The 26376-nt window shown below is 48.2% G+C and overlaps 1 protein-coding gene across 2 annotated transcripts in view; it reads right to left on the bottom strand.

Moving 5' to 3' along the window:
• RAB31 (RAB31, member RAS oncogene family) overlaps positions 1 to 12068 on the bottom strand; it is a 112360-nt gene extending 100292 nt beyond the window's left edge. Inside the window, exon 1 of one of the 2 annotated variants that reach the window (XM_067699719.1) lies at positions 11901 to 12068. In XM_067699719.1, coding sequence (XP_067555820.1) covers positions 11901 to 11939 — 39 coding nt within the window. In that variant the 5' untranslated portion in view covers positions 11940 to 12068. Of the gene's footprint in view, positions 1 to 10437; positions 10589 to 11900 lie in introns of those variants that run through there. The other variant, XM_067699718.1, reaches the window with a different exon arrangement.
• Positions 12069 to 26376: the final 14308 nt, after the last annotated feature.

Genomic DNA, 26376 nt, shown 5'->3' with positions numbered 1-26376 from the left:
GGCCCGTCCAGCCGCGCTGACAGTTCAACTGCAGCCTTAGAAACTCCTAACACCTGCAGGCCCACCATCCAGCAGGTGGGCCGTCATGATGGACCACAGTTTGCAACCTGACATTTCCTGAACCCAGTTACAGCGCTTAACACGGATCCCCTGAGGGAGCGAAGGAAAAAAGGCCTGGAAATCAGGGCTTCCTGCACATGAGCTGGAAAATGGGCAACAGATAAAGCCAAGCTCAAGGCCACTCCGCACACACAGCCCTGGGACCTGCCAAGGCTCCTCTCACACCACAAACCAGAGACAGGGGCCCCCACACAGGGCGGTCCGAGGACTCAATGCGACAACTTACGGACCCCACGCTGCCCCTGCAAGGTGCTAAGCAAACAGAGGGGACGTCTGTGTCACTGTCACCGTGCATGGTGGTGTCCTGGATGTGTCCCAGCCTCCCAGCTGATACAGCACTTTGCCTCTTCACAGCTAATACAGGCCCCTCCATCACACCTCCCCAAGCCTGGCCAGGACCCTGCCTTTTTCTTCCAGGGAAGTACTTCAAACCTGGTTCAAATTGCTGAACTAGTTTTTAAATAGTGAGAAGGAAAAATAAACTGTTACTTTAAGCACCAAGTTTGGGGTGGCTTGTCACAAAGCAGTGGAAAACTGAAACAGCATGGTGTCCGGTATGTTTACACCCAGTAGGGGTCAGCTGTCTTGATTACAGGTATACTCATAAACCAGAGTGATTTCAAGACATCCCTCTTCATAAAAGGCATTCTGAAGCACTTTCCTGATCGAGAAAGAACAGAATAAGGTTTTGCTTCAATTCCTTCTCAACGGTTACTGCTGTCACTGTTGCTGTGATTAGGGCTGGGGGCAACTACAAATCATTACAGTGCTGGTGAGTTTATAGTTACTGTTTTTCTTTTACCCATGGAAATTTTTAATAAGAAAGAAGTCAAGGACATAAGGAGAAGACCCCAGCAGAGCATCTGTAACCACATGGCTCACAAGCAAGAATAAGGGTGTGTACATGGTTAGCTGTGACACAATAACTATGTTTACCAAAACGGAAGCACAGGGCTGATGGGAGTGAAATGTGCAATAATGCAATTCACACCAACATGTTCAAATCAGTATGTTGCTGCAACACATTCAAATCAGTAAATTACATCAATTATAACTTTAGCAAAAACTTCAAAAATATTTCTATTCTTATTGAAAAAAAATATTCTACTAGTTGTCTTACTAAGATTAGCCTAACCTGAGGTGGAGGTCTAGAAAGAATACAACTCATCTTTTTACTTTATTTATTTTTTTTAAATTTTACAACTCATCTTTTTACACAGACGTCTTTCTTCACAAAATATTCTCAGGGCCATGCTTCTCAGGCCCTGTTAAGGTTCTATAAGCTCTTTTAAAGAGAAAAGCTACCCCAGGGACCCAACACAGATATTACTTGTTGTGTAAATATACTGTATACGAATAGTAAAAGTACCCACAAACTGTTTTTGTTATTCTAGAGCTATAAAATAAAGATAAATGCATTAATTAAATACAAATTAAACTATCAGACCAGTGCCATTCAAATGAACGTTAACCTGATACGATGGATGGTGTTGCTACCTGAAGAACAACAGTTCAGGGCTGTGGTCAGTCCCAAGGTCAGAGTGCTCTGTCACCCTGTGCCCGGGATGGGTTACTTCCCTTGCATTCCACACAACATCTGTCAGCAAAGTTTGTCAGTTCTTCCTTCCAAACAGCCCGATCGGGACCCTGCTCGCGACCAAGGTCACAGCCTGCCACAGGCTCCCCTGCATGCATCCTCCAGTGGTCTACCCTCCATGTGGCCGCTAGGCTGACCACCATGATGGACGAGCCAGATCACTGTCTCTGCACAAAAACCTTCCATGGCCCCCGCTGGATTCCCAGGAGACGCCACAGTTCCCACACCGGCCCGCGAGACCCCAATTAACAGGCCCCCAACCCCACTTCTGCCCTCTTCCCACTGGTCACTGTTCCAGCCGCACTGGCCAGCCTGCTGCTCCCACCCCAGCGTGGGGTTCCCTCTGCCAGGAGGGCCCAGCCGGCTCAAGAATATGGTCTCTGTGTTTACTTAAAGGCTGTCTTGGCGAGGACTTTCTCAAGCCCAAGTGCAGGGGAGGGTGCAGCTCCAAGCAGGGGATGGGCCCACCTGGCCCATCCTGGCTTTCTCTGCAGGGCGCCTGTCACCATCTGTCACATCAGGGACCCAGAGCTCTCAATCACGGTCACTCCTAGGATGTAGGCTCCATGAGGTCAGGGACAGTGGGTCCACTCCGCTGCCTGCTGTGCCCAACCCCGGAGCAGGTCCATCAATACCTGAGGCACCTGCTCTGGAACCGCTCAGTCATCACGTGGCCCCAACGCGATATCTGTGCTGACTCTGCCTGGGTTCTCCTCTCCTTGGCCAGTTTTAACGGACATGAAAGTTGCTACAGTTTTGTTACAGGAGGATCACCTGGAAGATCCAGATGTAATTTTATTTACCTTTCAAAGAGCAGCATAGAAATGAACAAGCACAGACAACCTGCAGATCCCACAGGACAGATCGGCAGGCCCACGCCTCTCCCAGACCCATTTGGAGAAACCCTAGATCAGGGACAGGTGGGGAAGCCAAACGGGGGGCCACTGGCCACGCCCGGAATGCTCCTGCCCACCCCACCGCCCCTGCCATGGCGATGGAACAGGAGCCTGAATAACAACCCAAATTTACTTTCTTTTTCTTTTTTTTTAACTGAAGTATAGTTGATTTTACAATGTTGCGTCCAAATTACCTTCCAATTTTATATCGGTGTACCCGTTATTTCCAGCAACAACCAAACGATCTCTACCCAGCAAACATCTCCCCGGGTCCTGCAGTAAATTTTTACAGGTTTTAAGTTAATTACACTAGTAATGCAGGCTCACTAAATAAACCAACGCACAGAACCAAACGAGAAAGAATAAGTTATTTGTGAGCACGAATCAGGCCCAGGCGCACCCGCATAACCACTTGGACGTGCATTCGAGCCCTTTCGGAACCTTTTCCTGTCTCTGCTCGGTGTAAACAAGGCCACTCTCGGTCCCTCCTCTGCACCCAGCCTCATCCTCAAACACCTACAGCCTCCCCTCCACCAGCCATGCTCAAACTCCACCCCCTTACCTGGCCATTGAGCATCATGTGACATCCCAGGGGTCTCCTAGTGCTGTTACTTCACCTCCCGCTTCCCACCCTATCAGCCCAAGGGCCCTGCTGGGCTGGAAACCCAAGGACAGACCCCACACCCCCGCGGGAAGTCATTACACCTGCCCACATGGCAGTCATGCACACACCTGGTAAGGGTCTCTCTTCATCCCCACAGCACACGACCCATTAGTGAAATCCTAATTTACTTTACACAGACGCCTTTTTGTTGTTTTATTTTACACTAAAACAAGAAGATTCATGAAATGCCTTCGTTACTCCCCACAGGGTAAGTCTGGCCAGGTTTCTGGGTACACTGGCAGCAGGAGGAAAGGTCAAGCGCTGGGGCTCAGCACACTCCCCACTCAGTGGGGAGGGGAGGGATGGAAAGCAGAGGCAGAAACATTTTCCTCTAACAGCCAAGCCCTGGCTGTCTCTTTAAAGGACAGACTGATGATTCACTGACTAGAAGGGGAGAGAAAAAGGAAACAAAACAATGGAAGAATGTGGAGCTGAAAGAACAGAGACAGCAGGAAAACTCTGGAGCAGGACGGTGGGCTGGATGTTGACCATAAAATAAAGGAGCCCGCTGGACATAAAACAAAAGACAGAGGAAGAAAAACCATGAGGAGGTGAGCTGCGAGGTGCAGGAGGGCAGGCAGGATGCTGTCTTCACAGCTGCAGGATTTCCAACTCACCCGAGGAAACAGGACATCAGCAAGTTGGCACGGTTACGTGTCATTATAAAGAAACAAGGTTAAAGGCGCCATCCTGTATCCCTAGCCTTTGCCATCTCAAACCCAAATCGACGTCCATCATTTTACTCCTTAATCCTTTCCCCCGCCTCATCATTAGGTTCAAAATCTAATTAAGATGGGCACGGATAATGAAAAAAAATAGCTTTTCAGAAGTTTGTTATGAAAAGCTTAGAAAATATCTTACCTCCCCAAATGAAAGATGTCTTTGAAGTATTGATGCTATGAGATTTTTTTTTTTTAAAAAAAAGACTTTCTTAATTAAGCTTGCTACAAATGTAAATGCCCTGGCCAATCGTTTGATAAAGGGAGGGAGGGAGGGAGGGAGGCTTTGCTCTTTTCCCCTGCCAGCAGAGGGCAAGCTTTATGTGATACCGCGCGTGTGTGCGCGTGTGTCTGTGTGTGCTTGTCATTCTCTGTGTGTGTCTGTGTGTTTGTCATTCTCTGTGTGTGTCTGTGCGTGTCTGTGTCTGTGTGTGTCTGTGTATCTGTGTCTGTGTGTGTGTCTGTGTGTGTGCATGTGTGCGTGTCTGTGTGTGTGTGTGTCTGTGTGCGTGCGTGTCTGTGCGTGTCTGTGTGTCTGTGCGTGTCTGTGTCTGTGTGTGTGTGTGTGTCTGTGTGCGTCTGTGTGTGTGTGTCTGTGTGTGTGTGCTTGTCATTCTCCTTTATGTGATACCCCGTGTGTGTCTGTGTGTGTGTCTGTGTGTCTGTGCGTGTGTGTCTGTGTGTCTGTGTGTGTGTCTGTGTGTGTGCATGTGCGTGTGTGTGTCTGTGCTTGGCATTCTCCCTCTCTCTCTCTCTCACACAGACTTCTTTCCCCTTCCCTTGTCTTCTCCAACCCACCCACCCCCGCATAACCTCTCCTTCCCTCCATCCCTTTTCTCTCCTCCCCTTCCAGGGCAGGCTGGGGTAGAGGCACTTTTTAGGAAGATGCATTTTATCTGCAGGTCCTAGTTAGAACAGTGATTCCACGAGGGCAGAAAGGAAGTAATTCTGAAGAATTCAGGTATCTGTTTCTTCCAGAAAAACGCATACTGTTGATACAAAGGCATCCAGCTTCCCAGCGTCTTGCTCAAAGAAGAGAAAATAGGAGGGAAGTGACCTCCCCTAGGTTCCGCTTCTCTCCAGGGCCCAGTTTTCTGATAACCCGGGTCACCTGGGCACCTCTAGGGAAACTGAGAGTAGCCCAGGCTAAATACTGAGTGAGCAGAAGCACAGTCCTCACCTCCAGAGCAGGGCTGGGGCACGAGGAGCAAGGAAATAATCAGAAAAAGACTCGAGACAGAAGGTTCCACAAGGAGAAGCTCGCTCCGGGACCCCAATGTTAAATCCCACTTTTCTTTTCTTTATTTCTGCTGACAAACTTCTCAGGACACCTGCAACTCTCAGCAGCTTTAGCAATTAGGTGGGGAAAATAAATCATGTGGTCTGTCAGGAAGTGGTCAGTGCTCTGTGGAAAGTCAGGACCCAGAGCCCAGGAAGGGTCGCGGGAGCCCCGGGGGTGGGAGGTGGACGAGCAGATGGGTAGGTGGGTGAGCTCAGCATCTCACTCACCCCGAGTTGATTTCGGTTGTGCACCTTCAGTCCCCGCTAAAGCGTCTGACCCACATGATCAAGGCCCTTGGTTTTGTTCAGACACACCACTGCCTGTTGCTCATAAAAGCCAGGAGTATTTTCTTGAAGGAGTGCCATAGAGGTAAATGAGAGAGTTACTTCCATATGAGCACAGAAAAAGATACAACCATTCAACATCACCTAGGTTGTCTTCCCACCACTTAACCCAGAAGAAGCAACGAAGAAGCAAACAGACAAATCGAGATGCTAGAACTTTCTACAAGACAACTGTCCGGATTCTTCAAAAACACAAATGTCGTGGTGGGGAAAAAAAAAGAGGAACGGTTTTAGATGAGAGATGTTAAGCAGCAGCTGTGAGAAGCAAATGTAACACGTGATCCCTGACTGCATCCTGGATGTGAACTACACGACTGACACTATTGCTGTGTTCAACGTCAGAGGTGAGATGATGATGTTACAGTTGTGTGGGGGGAGAATGTCCTTGTCCCTAAAAGATACACACTGAAGACTGTAGGGGTGATGTGTCATAATGTCTGCAACTCACTTTCAGATGGTTCAGGGGGAAAAGCCAATATTTTTTGTGTACTAGAGAGAGGAAAGCAAGAGTGACAAAAAGTCATCCCTTCTGACTCCAGGTGAGAAGGCTATAGACATTCGTTCTACTGCTCTTTCAACTGCTTTGTAAGTTTGATGTTTTTCAAAACAAAACAGGAAAGGGGAGTTAAGATAAAAGACCCCCTGCTAGAGGCTGTGGGGTCAGCAGGAGAGCCGTCAGCCTGGGAGTGGGAGGCGGTGCTCATCACCTCCCCACACCCTCCCACCACCTCAGCCTTCCAGAAAATAGAGTGAGATCCAGAGCCTGCTCTCCCAGTCCTGGGGTCCATGTCCACCTTTCCTTCCCTGTCCAAGCCCTACGTGTCCTTTGAAGCCCTGTGCAAATCCTTCCCACGCCAGGAGACCTTCCAGATGGCTCAGTTCCCAGCCCCCCACTGCACTTAACATAACCTGCATGTCTCCTGTGGCACCACGTGACACCTCCAGCATCCTTCTTGTCACCACGGCCACGGATGCTAGCTCCTGTCTTACCTGCCCAACCAGGAGCCTCTCCACCACAAGCGGGACTAGAACCCAGCCTCCCGACTTTCCACCTCCAGTAGAGCTGACACAGCACCTTATCCACCGCAGGTACTCAAGACAGATCTTGAGCAAAACCTTTTTGTCCCTCACCTGTCCTCACACCTGATAAGATGGACGACAGTCAACATTTATTGTCATCCCACTCTGTTAATTCTATTGGGCGTGGCTCCGTGGTGAGTGCTGTCGCAGGGATACTGGTGATGTCATTTAGTTCACGTGTCATTGTGTCCATGTCGTGGGAAAGGCAGAGCCTTGAAGACAGGGATCGTGGCTGTCCTGTCCACCTGCAGCCGCCCAAGCTCCCGGCATGAAAGAAGTGCTCAATAATCAGTGAACGACTGAGTGAAGGAAAGTCTATTCCAATTTCCAACACATATGACAAATTATAAAAACTAAGACAAATGAAAGTGTAATATGTACAGACACGGAAGCACCAAAATTAGTCTAACCTGTTGGACAAAACTGAATTTGAAGACCTGTTCTAATGCGTGACCTCAAAATCTTTTCATGTCCTGGCACCTTAAAATGTAAAGTTTTCTGTTTTCCAACGGCCAGAGCCTTGGAGCAGATCTCGGGGATACAACACACTCACTGAAACAGGGACACTGGGCGGCAGTAGAGGTGGGGCAGCACGCCTGAGAGCTACAGACAAGGGCTGGGGAGGGACCGGAGAAGTTTGAAAGTGCTCCACAGATGACGGATGCACACGCTGGGCTCAGAGTGAGATGCGGCCATACTGACCCTGAGCAGAAGAGGAACGAGGGCCTGGTGGAGCCCAGCAGCCCGGCTCGGGGGCTCCGTGTCACTACGCACCGGGCCCTGCTGGGAGACGTCCCACTCTATCGTGAATATTTATTCTCATCCCAGAGTCACCAACGCTAAACCACACTTTCCACAGAGGTTCAGTTTAATAGAGGAATCAGGTAAGAAACGAATTACTGTAAGTTCCTAGCCTCTCTGCATCCCCCCACTCCCCTCCCCACTTCCCCCGCAAAAAGAAATGATAGTTTCTGGGAAAGAAAAAAAAAAGGGTATGTGTGTTTTTTTTAAATTTTATTTATTTATTTTTGGCTGCGTTGGGTCTTCGTTGCTGCCTACGGGCTTTCTCTAGTTGCAGCGAGCAGGGGCTACTCTTCATTGCGGTGCGTGGGCTTCTCATTGCGGTGGCTTCTCTTGTTGCAGGGCACGGGCTCTAGGCTCGCGGGCTTAGTAGTTGTGGCTCGCGGGCTCTAGAGCGCAGGCTCAACAGTTGTGGCACACGGGCTTAGTTGCTCCGCGGCATGTGGGATCTTCCCAGACCACGGCTTGAACCTGTGTCCCCTGCATTGGCAGGCGGATTCTTAACCACTGCGCCACCAGGGAAGCCCCTCAAAAATGAGTATGTTAACAGAATCTCAGGCTTGGACAGCAATGCTGATGGCTGCCTGGGCTGCGCTTCCCCATCCTATGCATTGTTCCTTCCACAAGGACCCCACGATTCACATAACCTTACGGAACACTTTCGGTAAGGAGCGCTCACCCTCATTCAGCCGGCTGTGCCGGCGTCCACAGCTCGGGCCGATCTGCTGGTTGTGAGCAGCCTCATGGGTGTTCAGGGGTCCCACAGCCCTTTCTCGTGAAGGTCCGGACAGGCTAGAAGTCCCCACTGCCCACATGTCACAGCACATCCCAGGGACTGGACTGCTCTGTGATGAAGCACTAAGCAGATTCTAACAGAGGCCAGAGGAGAGGCCTCACCGAGGCCCTGACGGTGGCCTCTTAACCATGCCACTCAGCTGTGGAGGAAGTGGCAGAGATCTCTAAACTGTCGTCAAGACAACCGAAGTCCAAATATAAATCTCTCAGGGATTCCATTCGGAAGCAGTTTTTAAGTGTACACACCCAGAGAAAATGATAAAAGACAAGAAATATCCTTTCCTCCTTCTCTCCCTCCTCTCCCCGCCCCCCCCCCCACCTCCTTCCCCTCCTCTCCCTCCTCTCACTTTCTGCCACGTGGTGATGTGTTTTAAAAATGCATACTGGGAAGCTTTCCACCTTTGGGGTTGGAACAGCTGCTGCCTCAATATTGGTTTTGTTAGTTTTTGTTTTTTTTTAACATACTTTGCTGTTTTTAATGGAGTTGTTTTTAAGCTACATGTTTCATAATACTAGCTGAGATTCACAAAGCAGGATGATTGGCACTTTACTGGCAAGAATGAGACTCATGTGTCCGAAGAGTCCAACGCAGACCCCCGTCAACACCCTCCTGCCCGGCTCACTTCCACGACAGCCCGGCTTATCCCAGGAAAGGGCACTCACGAAGGCTTGGGAGAAACACGACAAAGTCTACCCATGAAAGCAGCAAGGGTCAAAAATCTCTAACAGGTAGGCTAAATAAACCCTGCGCTAGCACAAAGCATGCAGGGAATGTTCCACAGATGGCTGTGGTTCCATCCGAGAGCACTCACCAAAAGAAATAAGATCAGACACGTCTAACATCAGGGTTCTGAAAGGCACAGGTACATGCCACCTGGCCCACTCCACTGCCACCTTCTGCATATGACCCTCCGGTGGGGAACCTCCCGCCCCTCGAGGAGCAGGAGGCTTCAGCTGAGAGGGAGGAAAGCCTCCACCGCCCGTGCCAAACACAACCACGTGCCTTAAATGGGAAGCACGTCCCCAAGTAATCACTGAGGAACAGGGACCATCACCAGGCACAAAAGGACCAGCCCTCAGCCTCTCCAGTGAGCGAGCAGGGCTGCAGCTAAGTGGTCCTCATTGCCATCACCTTTTCAGCAGGGCCCAACAGACGGTGACGCCCACAGTGGGCATGGCTGCTAGGGCCTGGGTCAGACTGAGATTTCAGGGAGGTGGGGCGATGGCTAAAAACAGGAAGCTGAGGGCTGGCTGCATGCAAGACTTCATCCAGAAAAGACAGGCCTCCCACACAAAGAACAAAGGAGCCAGGACGCCTCTTAAAATTTTGAGAGGACGCTGGGTTTGGCACTGATTCCCTCTTCCAGCCGCGGATCCACAGGCTTCTCTCCCAAATCAAGAGAGCAGACCCAGCAGTTAGAATGGCTGTAGCCTCACCCAAGTGCTGTCTCACCCAGAGCATCGCCCTGTTTGGAGGAGCCGCTGAGAACATACCCTGTCACACAGATCTTGCCCAGGACAGGACCAGCCAAACGGGGGGAACTTAAGACACATTACTCAGTGTGATAAAAAGATCACTGGCCCTTTCAAAGATTTCAAATAAGATGTCTTCCGACCTAAGCAAGACTAAAACCTAGAGCCACTCTCAAAAAAAGAAGGCCACGGATACGGTGTGATGGGATTGGAGCTTCAAGGTCTCCATCTGCTCAGAAACATCTTCTTGCTCTGCTTTGGGACCGTTCTTCCCTTCCAAGCCCAACCTCCTACCAACTGAGCCACTGCAAAGGACCAGCAAACAAGGAGAGGCACTGTCTCCAGGAAATCACTGAATGAGTGCGTTCCATTCTTAGAGATGAGACAAAAAGAAGTATAGGGAGTTCCTCCAGCTTTCTCATCTCCCAGGCTTGGAATCACAGGGTAGCAGGAAATGGTACCATGTATCTTAGGTGATCATCTGCTATAGTCCTCTGCCTTAAAAGGGAAGATGCTATTATGTCCATTTCACAGACGATGCAACTAAGGTACTGGTCCAAAACACCACAGCCAATGAATGGGAGAGAATGAGAACCCAGGCTTGCCGCCTCCGGGTACAGGGCTCTTTCTACCTGATCAGTTCCTTATAGAAGGAAACAGACTCACCCCTAAGTAGCAAAATTGCAAATAATTCATGCGGTGGGGCAGGCAAGTCACTTCCGACTTCATTTCTTCCCAAAGCCAATCCTGACACACACAACACACGTCAAAGCTGCCTCTGATTCCTTGGGATCCGACGTTCCTTCTGAGTCTTTGAAGGGCCTCCTTGAGGCTGAAATGATTCCTCACAAGGAAAGCATGCGATTCCTGGAATTTATGTCTGGCTTATGTTAGAGAGCCTGGCAGACGGTGCAACCTACCCCTGCAACACCGATAAAGGTCAACAGAGGAAGGCCAGAACAGCATCCCATCCAAATCCAGGCCATGGCAGAGCAGGCAGGGGGAGGGGCACAGGGAAGGGGGGCCTTTGCCTGATCCCCTGGAATTCGAGGCCAACCGAAGACCTAGTGTAAATGGGGGTTCCAGCAAAGGACAGCGAGGGGAGACAGCCACGAGCATCGTTCTGCCCCAGGTTCCAGAAGAGCCTAGAGGGAGCCCAGACAGCCCCTTGGTCTGCGACAACCCAGTCCTAACCTAGAACCATTTCTTCTTTATCTACTTCTGCACATCCGTCTTGACAGACCAGTTAGTCCAACCTTTGCTGCTCTTTTCAGAAATGGTTTTCTTGGGCGACCAGATCGGCAGAACACTAGGCATTCCTACCAAAAGCTGCTGAAAACAGGGCTTCAAACCAGCTCTTCCCAAAGAAGTAATTCTGGAATTTGATATGCGCACCCAAGAGGAGGAGACCCTTAACACCATCTGAATGCCCTGGGCGGTCCCCAGGGGCCTGTCCAGTGCCATCTGACAGGTCCGCACCACTTGGGTGTTTGTGTCTGTCTTTGTTTCTGGCTTCTTCCAAGTTTCTTCGGGCTCAGAAGGACCCACTTCGGGAGGGGAAGTGGGGACAGGGGAGGACTCTCTCATGTTGCCTTTATCCGCGGCACTAAAAGTTTCCTAGGCGCGGTTTTCTACCATCCGTTGTTCTCTCTTCACCTTCCCGCCAGGTCATCCCCTCGCGCATTTTCTCACCCTGAGCTGGGCTTTCTTTTTAAACAAGTAAATAAACCAGTTGGCCCAGGGAGGCAAAAAGAGTCGGCGCCTTGGCTGAGTAACTTAAAGTTTCCGCCGGAAGGAAATTATTAAAGGCGAAGGAGAAAGCCCTCAGAGGTGAGGGCCGCGGCTCCTGTCCCCGCGGAGGGGTCCCGGGCGCCCGGCCCGGCCCGAGCAACCCCGGGGACGCGGGCCGGCGGCGGAGGGACGACGAGTCGAGAAAGCTCCCGTTCAGGTTCGGGCCCGGAACCAGCAGGGCCTGACGGGGAGGGGGCCCGGGGGAGCGGGAGAGGGGGTGCAGGGGACACGGGGGGAGCACGGACGAGGGGTGGGCAGGGGAAGTTGGGGACGAGGGAGGCGCGCCGACGAGGGGCGCGCGGACCCGAGTCCCCGGCGAATGGCGGCGCAGGACTTACCCCGAGGAGACAGACTTTGAGCTCCCGGATGGCCATCATGAGCTCGGGGCCGGGCCGGACAGGAGCTCAGCATCCTCCGGAGCCGCGCCGCGCCGCGCCCCGCCAGCTGGCGTCCTCCGGTCCCCGCCTTCCCCTCGCTCAGCCTGCGGGCGGATCCGCAGCCGCTGCTATTTCTGGGCCGCCGGCCGCGCCGCGGAGGGTCACGTGGCCGCCGCCGGCTCCTCCCGGGGCTGCGGGGAAACCTCGGCGGCCCGGCTTCTGGGAACGCCCCCGACGGCGTCAGCCACCCGGCCCCCAGCCTCCGGGCCTGCGGCGTCCTGGCACAGGGCCTCTTCCCACCCGCCGGCCGGCGGCCTCGGACCCGTCTCTGCAGAGCCCCCCTCCCCCTCGCCCGCACCCGACCCACGGGCTGCCGGCTGCAAGGCGCCCGGGGTGGAGAGAGGACCCGTCCCGCCTGGGGTGGGGGGGGATCCGGGCCCACGGCTGGAGACTGCATCCCCCTCCGGAAAGTGGGTGATGCCAGCCCAGGCCATCTGCGGGGAGCATTTCCATGTCATAAATGGCACTTGACAGAGGCTGGGCGGACGGGCAGGAGGGTCTGAGGGTGCAGCCCACCCTCTCCCGCAGTTCCCAATATCATGGGGAGGGGGGCTTCAGTTTACCCCCACGTAGTTTGTCACTCTCGGCCCTGAGCTCATTTTTCTGTATGTAATCGAAATTGGTTCTAGAAGCTACGGTCTATTCCTCCCTCCAAAACAAGGGTGTCCGTGTCCGAAAAGGGAAGCGCTTTCTAGAGAGGAAGCTGCCATGCTCAGCACAGAAACGCTGCCACTTGCCGGGGCAAACACCCAGCCCTCAGAACGACGCTACAAACAGGGACCTTCTGCATCCTTCCGTGACCGGGAAACCAAGAAGCTCTGGCTTGAGACAGTGGAGGCAGGCTTGAGGAACTGCCCTCCCCTCTCCACCGTGGCCCACGTACCTCACCCACTCAGGCCACCTGTGTTGCTGCCATAGAAATGTCCGCCTTTCCGACATAGGTACCTCAGTTATTCATGTCGTTTCAGATCAGAAAGAACTTTTTTCTTTAAACTTCATCCCCTAACCCAAACTCTCAGGCCTCTGTCCTGAGTTGCCAATTTTGATCGATGACATTTGTGGCCCCCAATGGACCACCCACCTTGACTATCTGGCTTTGTTCCTACTGGGGCCGTGTTGAAGCTACCCAGCACCCAAGTAGCGCATACAATAGGGACTTCTGAATCAAGACCTCCAGAGAGAGAGAGAGTCTGGAGTCAAAATAGCCCTCCCCCCCCCAGAAAAAAACCCTGACAGTTGGCCATGAATTCCCCAGGGCAGTGGAGGCTTCCACTGGCTTGGGCAGGCTGTGGAGGATTATTCACTCACACAAACCTGGACTAAACTGTTCAAAAAGTAGCCATGGATGAAACACAGGTCCTGTTCAGCGTGAAGATTATTGTATCGGTACCTGTCCTTGGTTTAGTATCTAAAGCAAGGACAGAATGAAAAGAGGCCTGCCCAGAGTCACCCAGCCCTGGTCACAGGGCCTCACTGTCCTCAGATTCGCTGAGCAGAGAACAGCTGCCACACAGCTGCAGAGCTGTTGTGGTGAAGCAGCTCTGGTAAGGCCACCTCGAGTCCCCGGCAGAAAGAACTTAAATCTCCACGTCAAAGTGCTTCCCTTTGGCCTTTCTTCTCACTTCCCCAAAGTCGCCAAACCAGTTCTCACTTCCCCAAAGTTGGCCAAACCAGGGTGGGAGGCTTTTCTATTAAAACTGCAATAGGTCACTGAGGCAGAACCATCCCCATACAAGTGGGCTGGCAGAATTTCTCGTTGGTTCCCCTGCTCTTCTCACGACTCTTCCCATTCTTCTCGCTTCTCCACTAGCCTAGGTGTCTGCCAGGCTTGTGTGGTTTCTGGGTTCTCCCCAGACAGTCACTGATCCAGGCCTTCTCCCCTGAGAATCACCCCTCTGTTTATTCTGCCCACACCTACTCCCTTAAAATCTCCTCACTTGTGTCTCATTCTGACCAGGCCGAGCGCTTCACAAAGTGCCAACCCTGGTCTGTCAACCGCACCACCCCCCTCATCAGCCAGGTCACCCCTGGGGACTTAAAAACTGGCCTCATGAAAACCCTGGTCCCCATGATCACCCCAAGGTTGTGCACCATGCTCTCCCGGGAAGGAGGGACGGTGGCTGCTCCAAGATGTGTTTGGGGAGTGTCAGGTCCTGGGTGGGTCTCAGCTTCCTAGAGGTATAATGTTCCCTAGGAATGCAGTCATTATACTCTAGGATTACTGTATGACGGGCCTGGCCTGACTCCTCTGGAATTCTCTGCAAATATGAAGAGGTTCTGATACAACTTAAGCAGGGATAAAAATCCAATGGTACATAACTGAGGATTTATCCAATTTTTAAAAAATGGAACATGCAAGGTTTTCTTATGAAACTTTTGTAAAGCAAAAGGTCATTGTACTAACCTGGATTTCTGCTTTTCTGCTGCCTTGAAGTCCTCAACGGCACCTACAAGATGCAATCGAAGTGTTCAGCACATCTTGCAAAAATGTGGCCCAAACCAGCCTCTTCTCTGCCCCTCTGGTGGAATCCATCAGCCTCCAGAAACCTGCTCAGATTCCACTCACCCGTGAGGTCTCCTCCTGAGCTTGCCCATGCTCTGCTCACACCTCTCCTAGCACTGACTCAGCAACTCACCTGCCCTCCCGTCCCCAACAAGCGTCCTGCCCAGCGTCGTTCCAATAGAATGAGGCCGAGTTCAGTTCAGAAGCAAAGGAAAGCTTTATTCTTTGATCACAGAATGGGGAGGTGGGAGCTCGTGCTCCAGAGCACGCGCTCTCCCAACAGGCCCGATTGGGGCTGCTTTAGCGGGGAGGGGGCGGGGTTCTCGCCAGCAGCGCAGGCGCAGCTGCTGCTCACGCCCCCCACCCCCCATCGCAGTGCCAGGTGCTGCGTCTCTGCAGGCGACCGCCCGCCATCTTGAACTGAGTGCGCGGGACGGACCTTCTGTGTAGCGCCCTGAGCTGAGGTGCCGGCGCTGCCGTTTTGCACCAGGAACCCTGGTCTGAAGGGCCGGGCACAAGGCCCCTGCGCGCGGTACCCTGGGAGCCAGCCGACTAGACTGAGCGCAGAGGAAACAAGGTTAGACTTTATCACCCACGTTCTATTTTTATTTCCCAGGAATTGTTAATGGACTTTTCTGCTGACAAACATAATTAGCCACTAAACCCCTTTTACAGCAGGTCAGGGTCTAAACTGTTACCCAAATGGAATTATCTGTCTGTATGAGAGGTGCCCATAGATGAAGCAAGGATCGTCTCTGTATCACCAGGGTGTGAAAATGACTAGAATTTTCTTTTAAAAAAGAAGAAGAGGGCTTCCCTGGTGGCGCAGTGGTTGAGAGTCCGCTTGCCGATGCAGGGGACGCGCGTTCGTGCCCCGGTCCGGGAAGATCCCACGTGCCGCGGAGCGGCTGGGCCCGTGAGCCATGGCCGCTGAGCCTGCGCGTCCGGAGCCTGTGCTCCGCAACGGGAGAGGCCACAACAGTGAGAGGCCCGCGTACCGCAAAAAAAAAAAAAAAGGTGATTAGAAATGGATCTTTTTACCTAGGACTTGTCCCAGCAGGGTCTTTGTCCTCTCATGCGATTCAAACGAGACTCCTGTTTGATGGGTCTGGGAGACCACAGTCGTCTTCATGACGGGACCCCGGGACTGGGGCATCCACATAACGGGATGGTTGACCTGGAATACTCACCCTGGACCTCATCTCAGAAGGTCCTGTGTGGGGATTTCTTCTAAAAGAAACAAGTAATTCACCAGCAAGTGTTTAGTGAAAGTTCACCAGCAAGTGTTTAGTGAAAGTCCACCACGGGACTGGGAAAACCACCCCATTCTTTCTTTAAAATCTAGCCAATGACAGCCATAAAACTGATCATGTTTTTTGATCCAGCAAATCTTCTTTTGGTCAATAACATGGAAACACACACAGAAAAGTGAGCAAATAGAAAGCCTGCCTGTGTGTGCACAAATAAACATGCACACAAAGAGATACATTTGAGAAATAAAAAGTCATCTCTGCTGAGATGGAGGAGTACAGCTGCATTAATTGTGGCATTAAAGGGGCAAAACAACTGAAATCTCTTAACATTTGGGAATGATTAAGCAGACTGGTGTCTTTACTCGGGTATATTTAATGGTGTGCAGTGGTATATGTCACTTAGGTATTACATGACATGTGTATATCATGTAGATTTAGAGAGACGTTGTAGTAAATAAGTTTCTGTGAGTATAACATGACCCCAAAATTGGGTCTGCATGTTAAACAGTTAAGCCACACCAGTTTGTTATAACCCGTACTAAGGAGTGTGATTGCTCAATTATATGGTACCGCTACTACCTACCTATTAGAATAGCAAGATCTGGGACAGTGACAACACCAAATGCCGACGAGGATGTGGAACAACAAAAACGCTCATTGCATTGCTGAATGCAAAATGGTGCAGCCACTTTGGAAGACAGTTTGACAGTTTCTTATAAAGCTAAGCATACTCTTAGCATCCAGTCCAAAATCACGCTCCTTGGTATTTACCCAAAGGAGTTGAAAACTTATATCCACACCAAAACTCTGTACACAGCTGTTTATAGCAACTTTATTCATAATTGCCAAAATGTGGAAGCAAACAAGATGTCCTTCAGTAGGCAAATGGATAAGCTGTGGTCCATCCAGACAATGGAATATTATTCAATACTAAACAGAAATGAGCAATTAAACCATGAAAGACATGGATGAAACTTCAGTGCATATTACTAAGTGAAAGAAGCCAATCTGAAAAGGCTACATGCTGTATGATTATGAGATTCTGGGAAAAGCAAAGCTATGGAGACAGTAAAAGGATCACTGGGAGTCAGGGGGAAGGGATGAACAGGCAGAGCACAGAGGATTTTTAGGGCAGTGAAAATACTCTATGAAACTATAATGATGGATACATGTCACACGTTTGTCCAAACCTGAAGAATGTACAACACAAAGAGTAAACCCTAATGGAAACTGTGGATTTTGAATGCTTATCATGTGTCAACGTAGGTTATCAGTTGTAACAGTTGTACACTCTGGTGAGGGGTTTCTATAATGGGAGAAATTATGCATGTGTCAGTGTAGGGGGTATATGGAAAATCTCTGTACCTTCCTCTCAACTTTGCTATGAACCAAAAACTGCTCTTAAAAAAAAGTCTTTAGGGACTTCCCTGGTGGCGCAGTGGTTAGGAACCTGCCCGCCAACGCAGGGGACACGGGTTCGAGCCCTGGCCCGGGAGGATCCCACATGCCACGGAGCAACACGCGCACCTTAGCAAAGAGTAGCCCCTGCTCGCCGCAACTAGAGAGAGCCCACGCGCAGCAACAAAGACCCAACGCAGCCAAAAATAAATGAATAAAAAATATTAAATAAATTTTTAAAAATTAAAAGTCTTTAAAAAAAAATAAGGAGGCCCAATCAGGCAATTCACAAGTTGGAAATGAATATATGAAGAAAATATTGAATTTCACAAGTGAGTAAAAATACAGATTAAAGCATTAAGAAACAATTTTCCACTTATCAAACTAGCAAAGTCGTAAAACCTAGACCCCCATGCTTCTGTGAGTGGGACAGAAAGAGCAGTGCCCATTCAAGCTGCTGGGCTGCACTGGTTTGACCTTTTGAGTCACACATTCTTTCTTTATGTGTGTGTGTGTGTCTTTACATATGTTTATATATCTTTATATATCTTCACAGCCATTCTGTCACATGGGTGCCTTCATACGTCTTTTCTCTGGTGCAATATTTCTCTTTTACTTTCCATGAGCAAATTTATACTCATCAAGCGTATTTTTAGGTTCTGGTGGGGGAGAAGGATAAAGAGTCTGAAAGCTCTCTGCTCTTTGCTAAAAATACATTTACATACAGAGGATAAGGAGGGGAGGAAAAGGACCTGGAAGGTTAAGTCAGGGTCACTGGTGACATTCTCCCCTTTTGAACCTGAAAGTCTGGATGGGAGAATGACTCTTAACCATGAGAGTAAACACTTACTGAGTGTCGACTGCCAGCTGGGTACCACCGTGCCTAGCATCTCATAACAATTGTGTCACTTCCTCCTGCCTAGAAAAAGGTGCTGTTGTCCTTGTGATCGAGGCAAATGGTCTCTGAGGGTCTGCCCGCGTGGCCACGGCCGGGATTCCAGCCCAGACGGGTTATTCAGTGAGCCCTTTAACTACCACACCATGCATTGAACTGTACTTGGTTTTAGTTTGAGGCGTTGGCAGGGATATGTGGGTAAGAATGATGAGCAGAGCGGGAAGTAAAATATCAGGGCTGAACTTAGAGAATCAAGCGTTAACTGCAAAGACGAGAGAGAGAGTCAGTGCCGGCTGGCGTGTTCACACACTCACTGCCATTGGTACAGGTCCCACTTCCACCTGTTGACTAGAAGCTCAGAGGGGACCAGGTCAGCACCTGGAACATCTTGGAATTCTCTGCAGGGCTGGCGAGTCACTCCCAAAGAGTAAAAATGATATCATGTCTATGAAACACAACATTTTCCACTCACCAGATTATTCTCACTGCCATGGAGCTCTTACCTAAAGAGCAGACAATAAACTCAGCAGTGATATTCGGGATGGTTAATTTTGTGTCTCAACTTGGTGAGGCCATGGTACCCAGATGTTTGGTCAAACATTATTCTAGTGATGAGCGTGCTGTAGTTGTATACAGAAGTGGAAATATAATGTTGTACACATGAAACATATAATGTTATAAACCAATGTTACCTTAATAAAAAATAAATTTTAAAAAATTATTCTTGATGTTTCTGTGAAGGTATTTTTAGATAAGATGAACATTTAAATTAGTAGGCTTTGAGTAAGGCAGATAACCCTCCATAGTGTGGGTAGAACTCATCCAGTCAGTTGAAGAACTTAATAGAGAAAGACTGATCACCTGGAGGAAGAAGGAATTCTGCCACAGACAGCCTTCAGACTTGAACTGTTACTCCACTCCCAGTCTCCAGCCTGCTGGCTGACCCTACAGATTCCTTACAGTACATCTCGCTCTATTTATACATCCTATTGATTCGATTTCTTTAAAGAATCCTAACTAATACAAAACTGATTTTTTCTTTGCCCTGAATCTGCCACCCAGTGGCATACATACTGGTCCTGACTCTGTTTCCCCAGATATTAACCAGGCACCCACTGTGCACCAGACACGAGGCCAGGAGCTAGAGATGCAGAAGGTCGGCAAGGAGGCCCTGGCATCAGGAGGCCACAGTCTGAACTCACCTCTGGCCTTGACCCTTTGAAGAAATCCACTGTTTCCCCAACCTCCAAGGCTGTGGCCAGAGTGTGAGAATTCATGAATAGACATGTCGGTTTGGGCCACATCAGTGTTGTGAGGAGAGGGCAATAATGATTGAAAAATAAAAATTGGAGATAAAAGATCCAGGTCCAAAGCAGAAAAGACGTGGCCTATGAGTTTGAAGCCAGTGACCAGGAAGTGTCAGAACTGGAGAGAAAGGGCTGGCGCAGAAGCAGAGATGAGTCATTCAGAGTAAAACAGCCAGGCTCTGTATGGGGTGTGGACCCCAGGAGGAGAAGGCACCGCTTGGGTGGACTCCACAGACAGCACCACCAGGCTGGCCAGAACCTGTTCAACCGCAGTGTGCAGCCTGACTCAAGCGCACCATCCAGAGAAGTGAAACAAAAAGGCATTACTTCCTCACCATCCAGGGGAATTGAGAGAAAGGGCTGCAGCCCAGACCAGGAATAGAAAACAGTTGTGTTTAAAAAATGAGAGAAACAATATAAGGCCAGAATAACACGGCTGTGTGCTTGCAACTTGGCTCCATGGATGAAGTACAGCGGCACACAGTAGATGCTCAATAAATGCTGGCTGAGAAAATGAATGGATGAACGAATGAAATCCTGAGACATGCTGACAGCTCAATGAAGGAGAAACCCAAAGAGAAGTACAAGAGGGAAGGCTGGATACTGTGGAGGAGGTCTCTGGAGGAAACCGTGGAGTGGTTCTCTCGGGCGGGAGGTGGACAGTCACCACTTCCACTCGGGACACCTCATTTCCTCACGCCCTTGCCCTCTCGAGTCTCTCATGTCTGAGACCCAGATCTGTCCCAAAGCTCAGGCTCAAACCAACCCCTCTCAGTTATTCTTGGTGAAATTATACTAGAGCTGGTACTCTCCTTTTTCTCCTCCTTTAAAATATGTTTTAATTATATAAGTAATATCTGGATATTTATTGAAAATTTCTAGAAACTCTGACAAGAGGGAAATCATATTATTTTCATCATCCAAAACACACACACATACTCACATAGTCAGTTATTTCTGATCTTTTTTTCTCTGTATAAAGTTGTATCCTGAAACGGTTATAACCACTCTAAATATACAAATTTGCATCTTTTATCTGTTGGAATTATCAATATTTTATTGTGATATAACCTAATTTTGTAAGAAATATGATGCTGGGTTGTTTTTTTTCTTTTATCATGGTAAAAATGCACATAACGTAAAATTTACCATTGTTGGGCTTCCCTGGTGGCGCAGTGGTTGAGAGTCCGCCTGCTGGTGCAGGGGACACGTGTTCGTGCCCCGGTCCGGGAGGATCCCACAAGCCGCGGAGCGGCTGGGCCCGTGAGCCATGGCTGCTGAGCCTGTGCGTCCGGAGCCTGTGCTCCGCAACGGAAGAGGCCACAACAGTGAGAGGCCCGCGTACCATAAAAAAAAAAAAAAAAAGAAAGAAAGAAAATTTACCATTGGTGACATTTAATGCATTCACTATGTTGTGACTCTCACCAGCATCTAGTTCCAGGACAATTTCATCACTTCAAAAGGAAACCTCATATACTCCAATAAAGATGTTTAAAAGCATAAAATATAAAATTTTTTTTAAAAAAGGAGGGCTTCTCTGGTGGCACAGTGGTTAAGAATCCTCCTGCCAGTGCAGGGGACACGGGTTCGAGCCCTGGTCCGGGAAGATCCCACGTGCCGCGGAGCAGCTAAGCCTGTGTTCTAGAGCCCATGAGCCACAACTACTGAGCCTACGTGCCACAACTACTGAAGCTCACACGCCTGGAGCCTGTGCTCTGCAACGGGAGAGGCCGCCGTAGTGAGAGGCCAGCGCACCGCAGCGAGGAGTGGCCTCTGCTCACTGCAACTAGAGAAAAGCCCTCGTGCAGCAATGAAGACCCAACGCAGCCAAAAATTAATTAATTAATTAAAATTAAAAATTTTTTTAAAAAGGAAACCTCAATCCCATTAAGCAGTCATCCCCCACCCCCTCATCTCCCCAGACCCTAGTACCCACTAATCTGCTTTCTGTCTCCATGGATTTGCTGACCTGGGTATTTCACATAAATGGAATCATAGTCTTTGGTGACTGGTTTCTTTCACTGAGCATAATGTTTTCAAGGTCTGTCCATGTTGTAGCCTGTGTCAGCACTTCATTCCTGTTTATGTGATCCTGTTTTAAATTCTACTCTTTGGCTCAAAAATCTTGTATGGTTCCCCATTGCCTACCCTGATAAAAGTCCAATCTCGTTCACGTGGCATTCACTCTTCTGCAGAATCCTGCCTGCCCGTCTTACCTGCACCAACCCACTCTACTTTCTCACTTCTGTACCTTTGCCTAAGCCCCAGTCTCTGCATCTCTAAACCCCTGGTCCGCAGACAAGCAGCAGCAGCATCCCCTGGGAAACTGTCCTAAACGCAAGTTCTCGGGCCCCTCCCCAGACCACTAAATCAGAGTCCAGATTCTGTCTTTCGACAGGCCCTATGGGTGATGCTGATGTACACTGAAATTTGAGAATGTTTGGTCTCAATCACATCACTCCTCAAAGTCTCATTCGTAGGCTGCGCCCTGAGCCCTGCTTTCCCTCTCCTCTTACCTCCCGATGGACATCATCCTACATCCTTGAGAGGATTTCTCACTTTTTTTTTGTTTTGTTTTGTTGGTTTTTTTTTTTGCGGTACGCGGGCCTCTCACTGTTGTGGCCTCTCCCGCTGCAGAGCACAGGCTCCGGACGCGCAGGCTCAGCGGCCATGGCTCACGGGCCCAGCCGCTCTGCCGCACGTGGGATCCTCCCAGACCAGGGCACGAACCCGTGTCCCCTGCATCGGCAGGCGGACTGCCAACCACTGCGCCACCAGGGAAGCCCGATTTCTCACTTTTTACACTGTGTCGTAGCTGTGTCTCCGTTAGTGGACGTCACCTGAATGATATATTTCATCTAAACCCTGAGAAGGAGGTTGGACAAGGAGACCCTGAAGGTTGTCTCTGGCTGAGATTCTGGGCACAAGCTCCCAAGGGCAGCTGTGGCACTTTCTTGTACCCTCCGTTGTACTCACAGCCGAAAGCCCAGCTCCCAAGTTATCCTAGGATTATGACTTTGCTACTTCATGGGTATCAAAATATCCTTTTTTTTATGAATGGTAGTAGTAATACTGGGGATGTTTGGGTTTTTAGGTTTTTATTTGTTTTCCTTGTTGTTTACAAGTCTGTTATCAGATATAAGATGTTCTCATTTTACGGCTCTGTCTGGGAACCACTGGCCTATAAAGATAGTGGGGTCAGGAGAAGCTCAGCCAGAGGGGTGTTTGGGAGCATCACGCTGGAACTGCCTAGGAGAGCCTGACTTCTGCGTAGTTCAGGAGCCATAGTCGGGCCATATTCAACTTCAAAGCTGCTCCCCCCTCCTGAATGTCAGAGCCTGTTGTAAATATCTCAGAGCCACAGCTCAGAGATTAGAGAGCTCAGCTAAGAAGGAGAAAGAGGGAAAGATCAGAAATAGGGAAACCCCACTGCTGAGTGGATGAGGTCTCCAACATGCATGATGCAAAACATTTTCAAGGAAAGCAAACCTGCATCCCAGCCTTGTGATTTTATTAACACACGTGTGCACAAGCATACACACACGCACAACACACACTGACACACACTAACTAGAGCTGTAGAAACACCTCTTGAGTGCTCTTAAAGTCTAGACTTTGAGAAATTACAGATGGAGTGAATACCTTTTTTGTGCTACATGAAGAAAGCTTAAAAGTGAAAAAAAATCAAGTAACCAGCCCACAGCTTAAGAAGGATATTTGAAAGACTGGTGTGTTAGAGCTAGAGATGATTAAGGAAAACATGACAACCTTCAGCTATCACAGGCATATTCATAAAAGAGGACGAAAGATCGGTTCCCAGGTTACTTCTTTCTGGATTCATATCTTAACCTTATCCAAGGGGAAAAATGGAACTGGCTAAATTCTGCGGTGCTTCAGATGGCAAAGTAACAAAGAGTGGGAGCCACAGAGCAGTCCGTTTCAGCTCAGAAAGGAGACATTTACTGTCAGAGCTGGCCGGGGGAGTAGGTCCTGGAGGACGGATTTCGCTTGCTCTTCTCTCTCCCGGAGGCTGGAAACAGAGCCGCCCAACGGGGACATCAGCCATGTGATTCCCAGCCAGGAGGTGTTTGGGCCCCATGGTCCCACCGCCTGCCCGGGGACCACGCCGGCCCAACCAGCTTCACTTTTCCGTGGCGTACAGGAACAACGTGTGTGTTCACACGGACAAAGGCAGCTGGTTTAAAAAACTTTCACCCTGAGATAACAGACTGCTTTTTCTTTGAGGTCGTTATTTCATTAAAATGACATTTTTAATGACATAGTATGATAACAGATGGAATAATAGATGACTTTTTCAATTGTTTATGTCAGTCTTTATTGCACAAAATACAGAGCTAGCAACTTTACATCAGTTCCCCCATTTTTTGGTTTTATTTTGTTCTGTATGTTAAATATAAAAAAATTATAAGAAATAAATTAAATATAATTTATTTTTAAATTTATTTTGGCCCATGAAATCCAAGTCTGGATGTGCTGAAATATATATATATTGTAAGTAAATTATATATTTATAAACAAACTTCAGTCTGGAAGTACTGAAGTTTATATGTTTAAATATAAATATATATATATTTATATAAATAAATATGTACATAAAACACCTTTTTTTGGCTGAATCATTTGAAATTAATCATCACACTTCACTCTTAAGTACTTCAGCCTGTATCTTCCAAGAGCAAAACATTCTTATATAAAATTACAATAATATTATCATTCCTGAGATATTTAACATGACTGAACAATTAGCATAAAATTAATCATCATATTAATAATCATGATAATTAATTTTATATTAATTAATTGATTTCTATTATACAATCCACAGTTTCCTGTCTCCTTCAATCTTTCAAGATTTTTGACATTTTGAAGACCTATTTGTCCTGTAGAATATCTTCCACAATCTGGATGTGAATAATTGTTTCCTCCTAATTAGATTTAGGTTAAACATTTTGGCAAGAAAACTACAAAGGTGATGTTGTATCCTTCCCATTGCATCCGAGCAGGGGGCACAGATGTAAATTTATCCCATTACTAGTGATGCTAACTCAGCACAGGTGGTGTCCAGTTTTCTCCATTGTAAGGCATCTTTTCTCTTTGTATTTAATAAGTAATCTGACCCAGTAAAGGTTTCAGATTCACTTTTACTTCCTGTCCCAGACTTGCTGTCAGCTGTTTCTCTAAGGAGCCCTGATTCCTTTTAATGGAGAATAGTATTTAGACACCAAGATTTTGGTGCTGGGTGTTTAAGTGATATTGGAAAGGGCATATAGGTCCTTTCAATGGATTAGATTAAACAAACAAACATGAGTTGATGCTAATACAACTACAGCTCTTCTTTCTCATGACTTATTTGTATTTCCCTTTCCCCTGGTTCCCAACAGCACATAACATATCTATCCTTCAATATACATAAAATAGTTCCAATATCACTAAACCAATACCCTTCCAACAACAAAACGACTAAAGAAATTCACGATTTCTCTGCAGTTCTTTTTTTCCTCCTATTTACTAAGGCTATATAGTCAGAGTACTTGGTTCAAAAACTAATTGAGTTAATTATTTTTTTCTATGTGTTTATGTAATTATTTAATGCACAGTTAGATTTATTTGTTTCTAGCTATATTCAAGTTTAGGTTAATTTTGTTTTGTTTCATGCTATGGACTAAATTGTGTCCCGCCTCCCAAAAAATTCATATGTTGAAGCCCTAACCCCAATGTAACTGTATTTGGAAATGGGGCTTTTCTGGAGGTAATTATGATTAATCAAGTCATACGGGTGGGGCCCTGATCTGATAGGATTAGTGTCCTTATAAGAAAAGACACCCGCTTGCTTTGCTTACTCTCTCTACACATACTGAGGAAAGGCTGCATGAGGATGCGGCAAGAAGGTGGCTGTCTGCAAGCCAGGAAGAGAGCCCTCACCAGAAATTGAATTGGCTGAACCCTGATCTGACTTCTAACCTCCAGAACTTGAAGAAATTAATTTCTCTTGTTTAAGCCCCCCCCATCTATGGTATTTTGTTATGACAGTCTGAGCTGGGTAACACATTTTGCTTTGTTCTTTATATGTAATGTCGATTTCTTATAGGAATTTGAGGCATCCATTTCTCTGGATTATTAAGGTCCTGGCCAGAATGAACATACAAATAAATAATAAAAATAGTAAACAAGGACATATGCATCAGATGTCTGCATAAATTATGGTTATTAATACCTCATAGGACTTTTGGAGATCAAACTGTATATGAGATAATTCCCTAGGGAAACCAAGCCTAAGAGGGAGGTCAACCTAAAATACCAGAGGTCAGTGATGGAACCAGGATTGAAAGTCACATTTTTTCCTAGACCAAAATGTGTGCTTTTAAATACTGTGCTATACTTCCAGGAATAATAACAGTTAATGAGGATTAATAAGAGTTTCAGAGAGTTTAATGAGCCTGTAGAAAAACTATTCAGTATACATTTATAAATAATATAAAATATATAAAATACAAGTATATGATATCTATTTCTCATATGCATAAAGAAAAATGAATAAGTTGATTTGGATTTATCTGCATAAGGGAGAGAGCATGACTAAATGCACTGGAGTTGAAGGCCTATCTCCAACACCAAGACCCCACCTCAAAGGTACCCTTTATCTTAGTCTCCCAGCAATGTATCTGTTGGAAAAGAACTCACCCTTATGAGAGAAAGAATTGATGTATCCAAGTCAGTGCAAGAAAGCTCAAGATTGCTACAAATTCCCCCATTTCAGAGAGGTGGGAAAGAGCTGTGATGACCCTGCCAACACCCACAGTGGAAGAAAGGGAAATGGCAGAGGGTCACAAACTTTACCTTGGGGGGGCATGGTCAGGTGACTGGGAAACTCTTAAAGGAGACAGCATTTATAATGTTGATTTTAAGCCTGGAGAACCCAGGTTGGGCCCCTTTCTTGATAAGTGTCTTAGAAGAATAGAAGTGCCAGCATGGGTCCAAGGTAGCAGCTACCCCCAGACCA

This window comes from Pseudorca crassidens, chromosome 12, assembly GCF_039906515.1.
Source record: "Pseudorca crassidens isolate mPseCra1 chromosome 12, mPseCra1.hap1, whole genome shotgun sequence".
Taxonomy (NCBI): Eukaryota; Metazoa; Chordata; class Mammalia; order Artiodactyla; family Delphinidae; genus Pseudorca; species Pseudorca crassidens.
The sequence above is the reverse complement of the archived record's forward strand: the minus strand, read 5'-3'. Positions and strand labels throughout refer to the sequence as shown.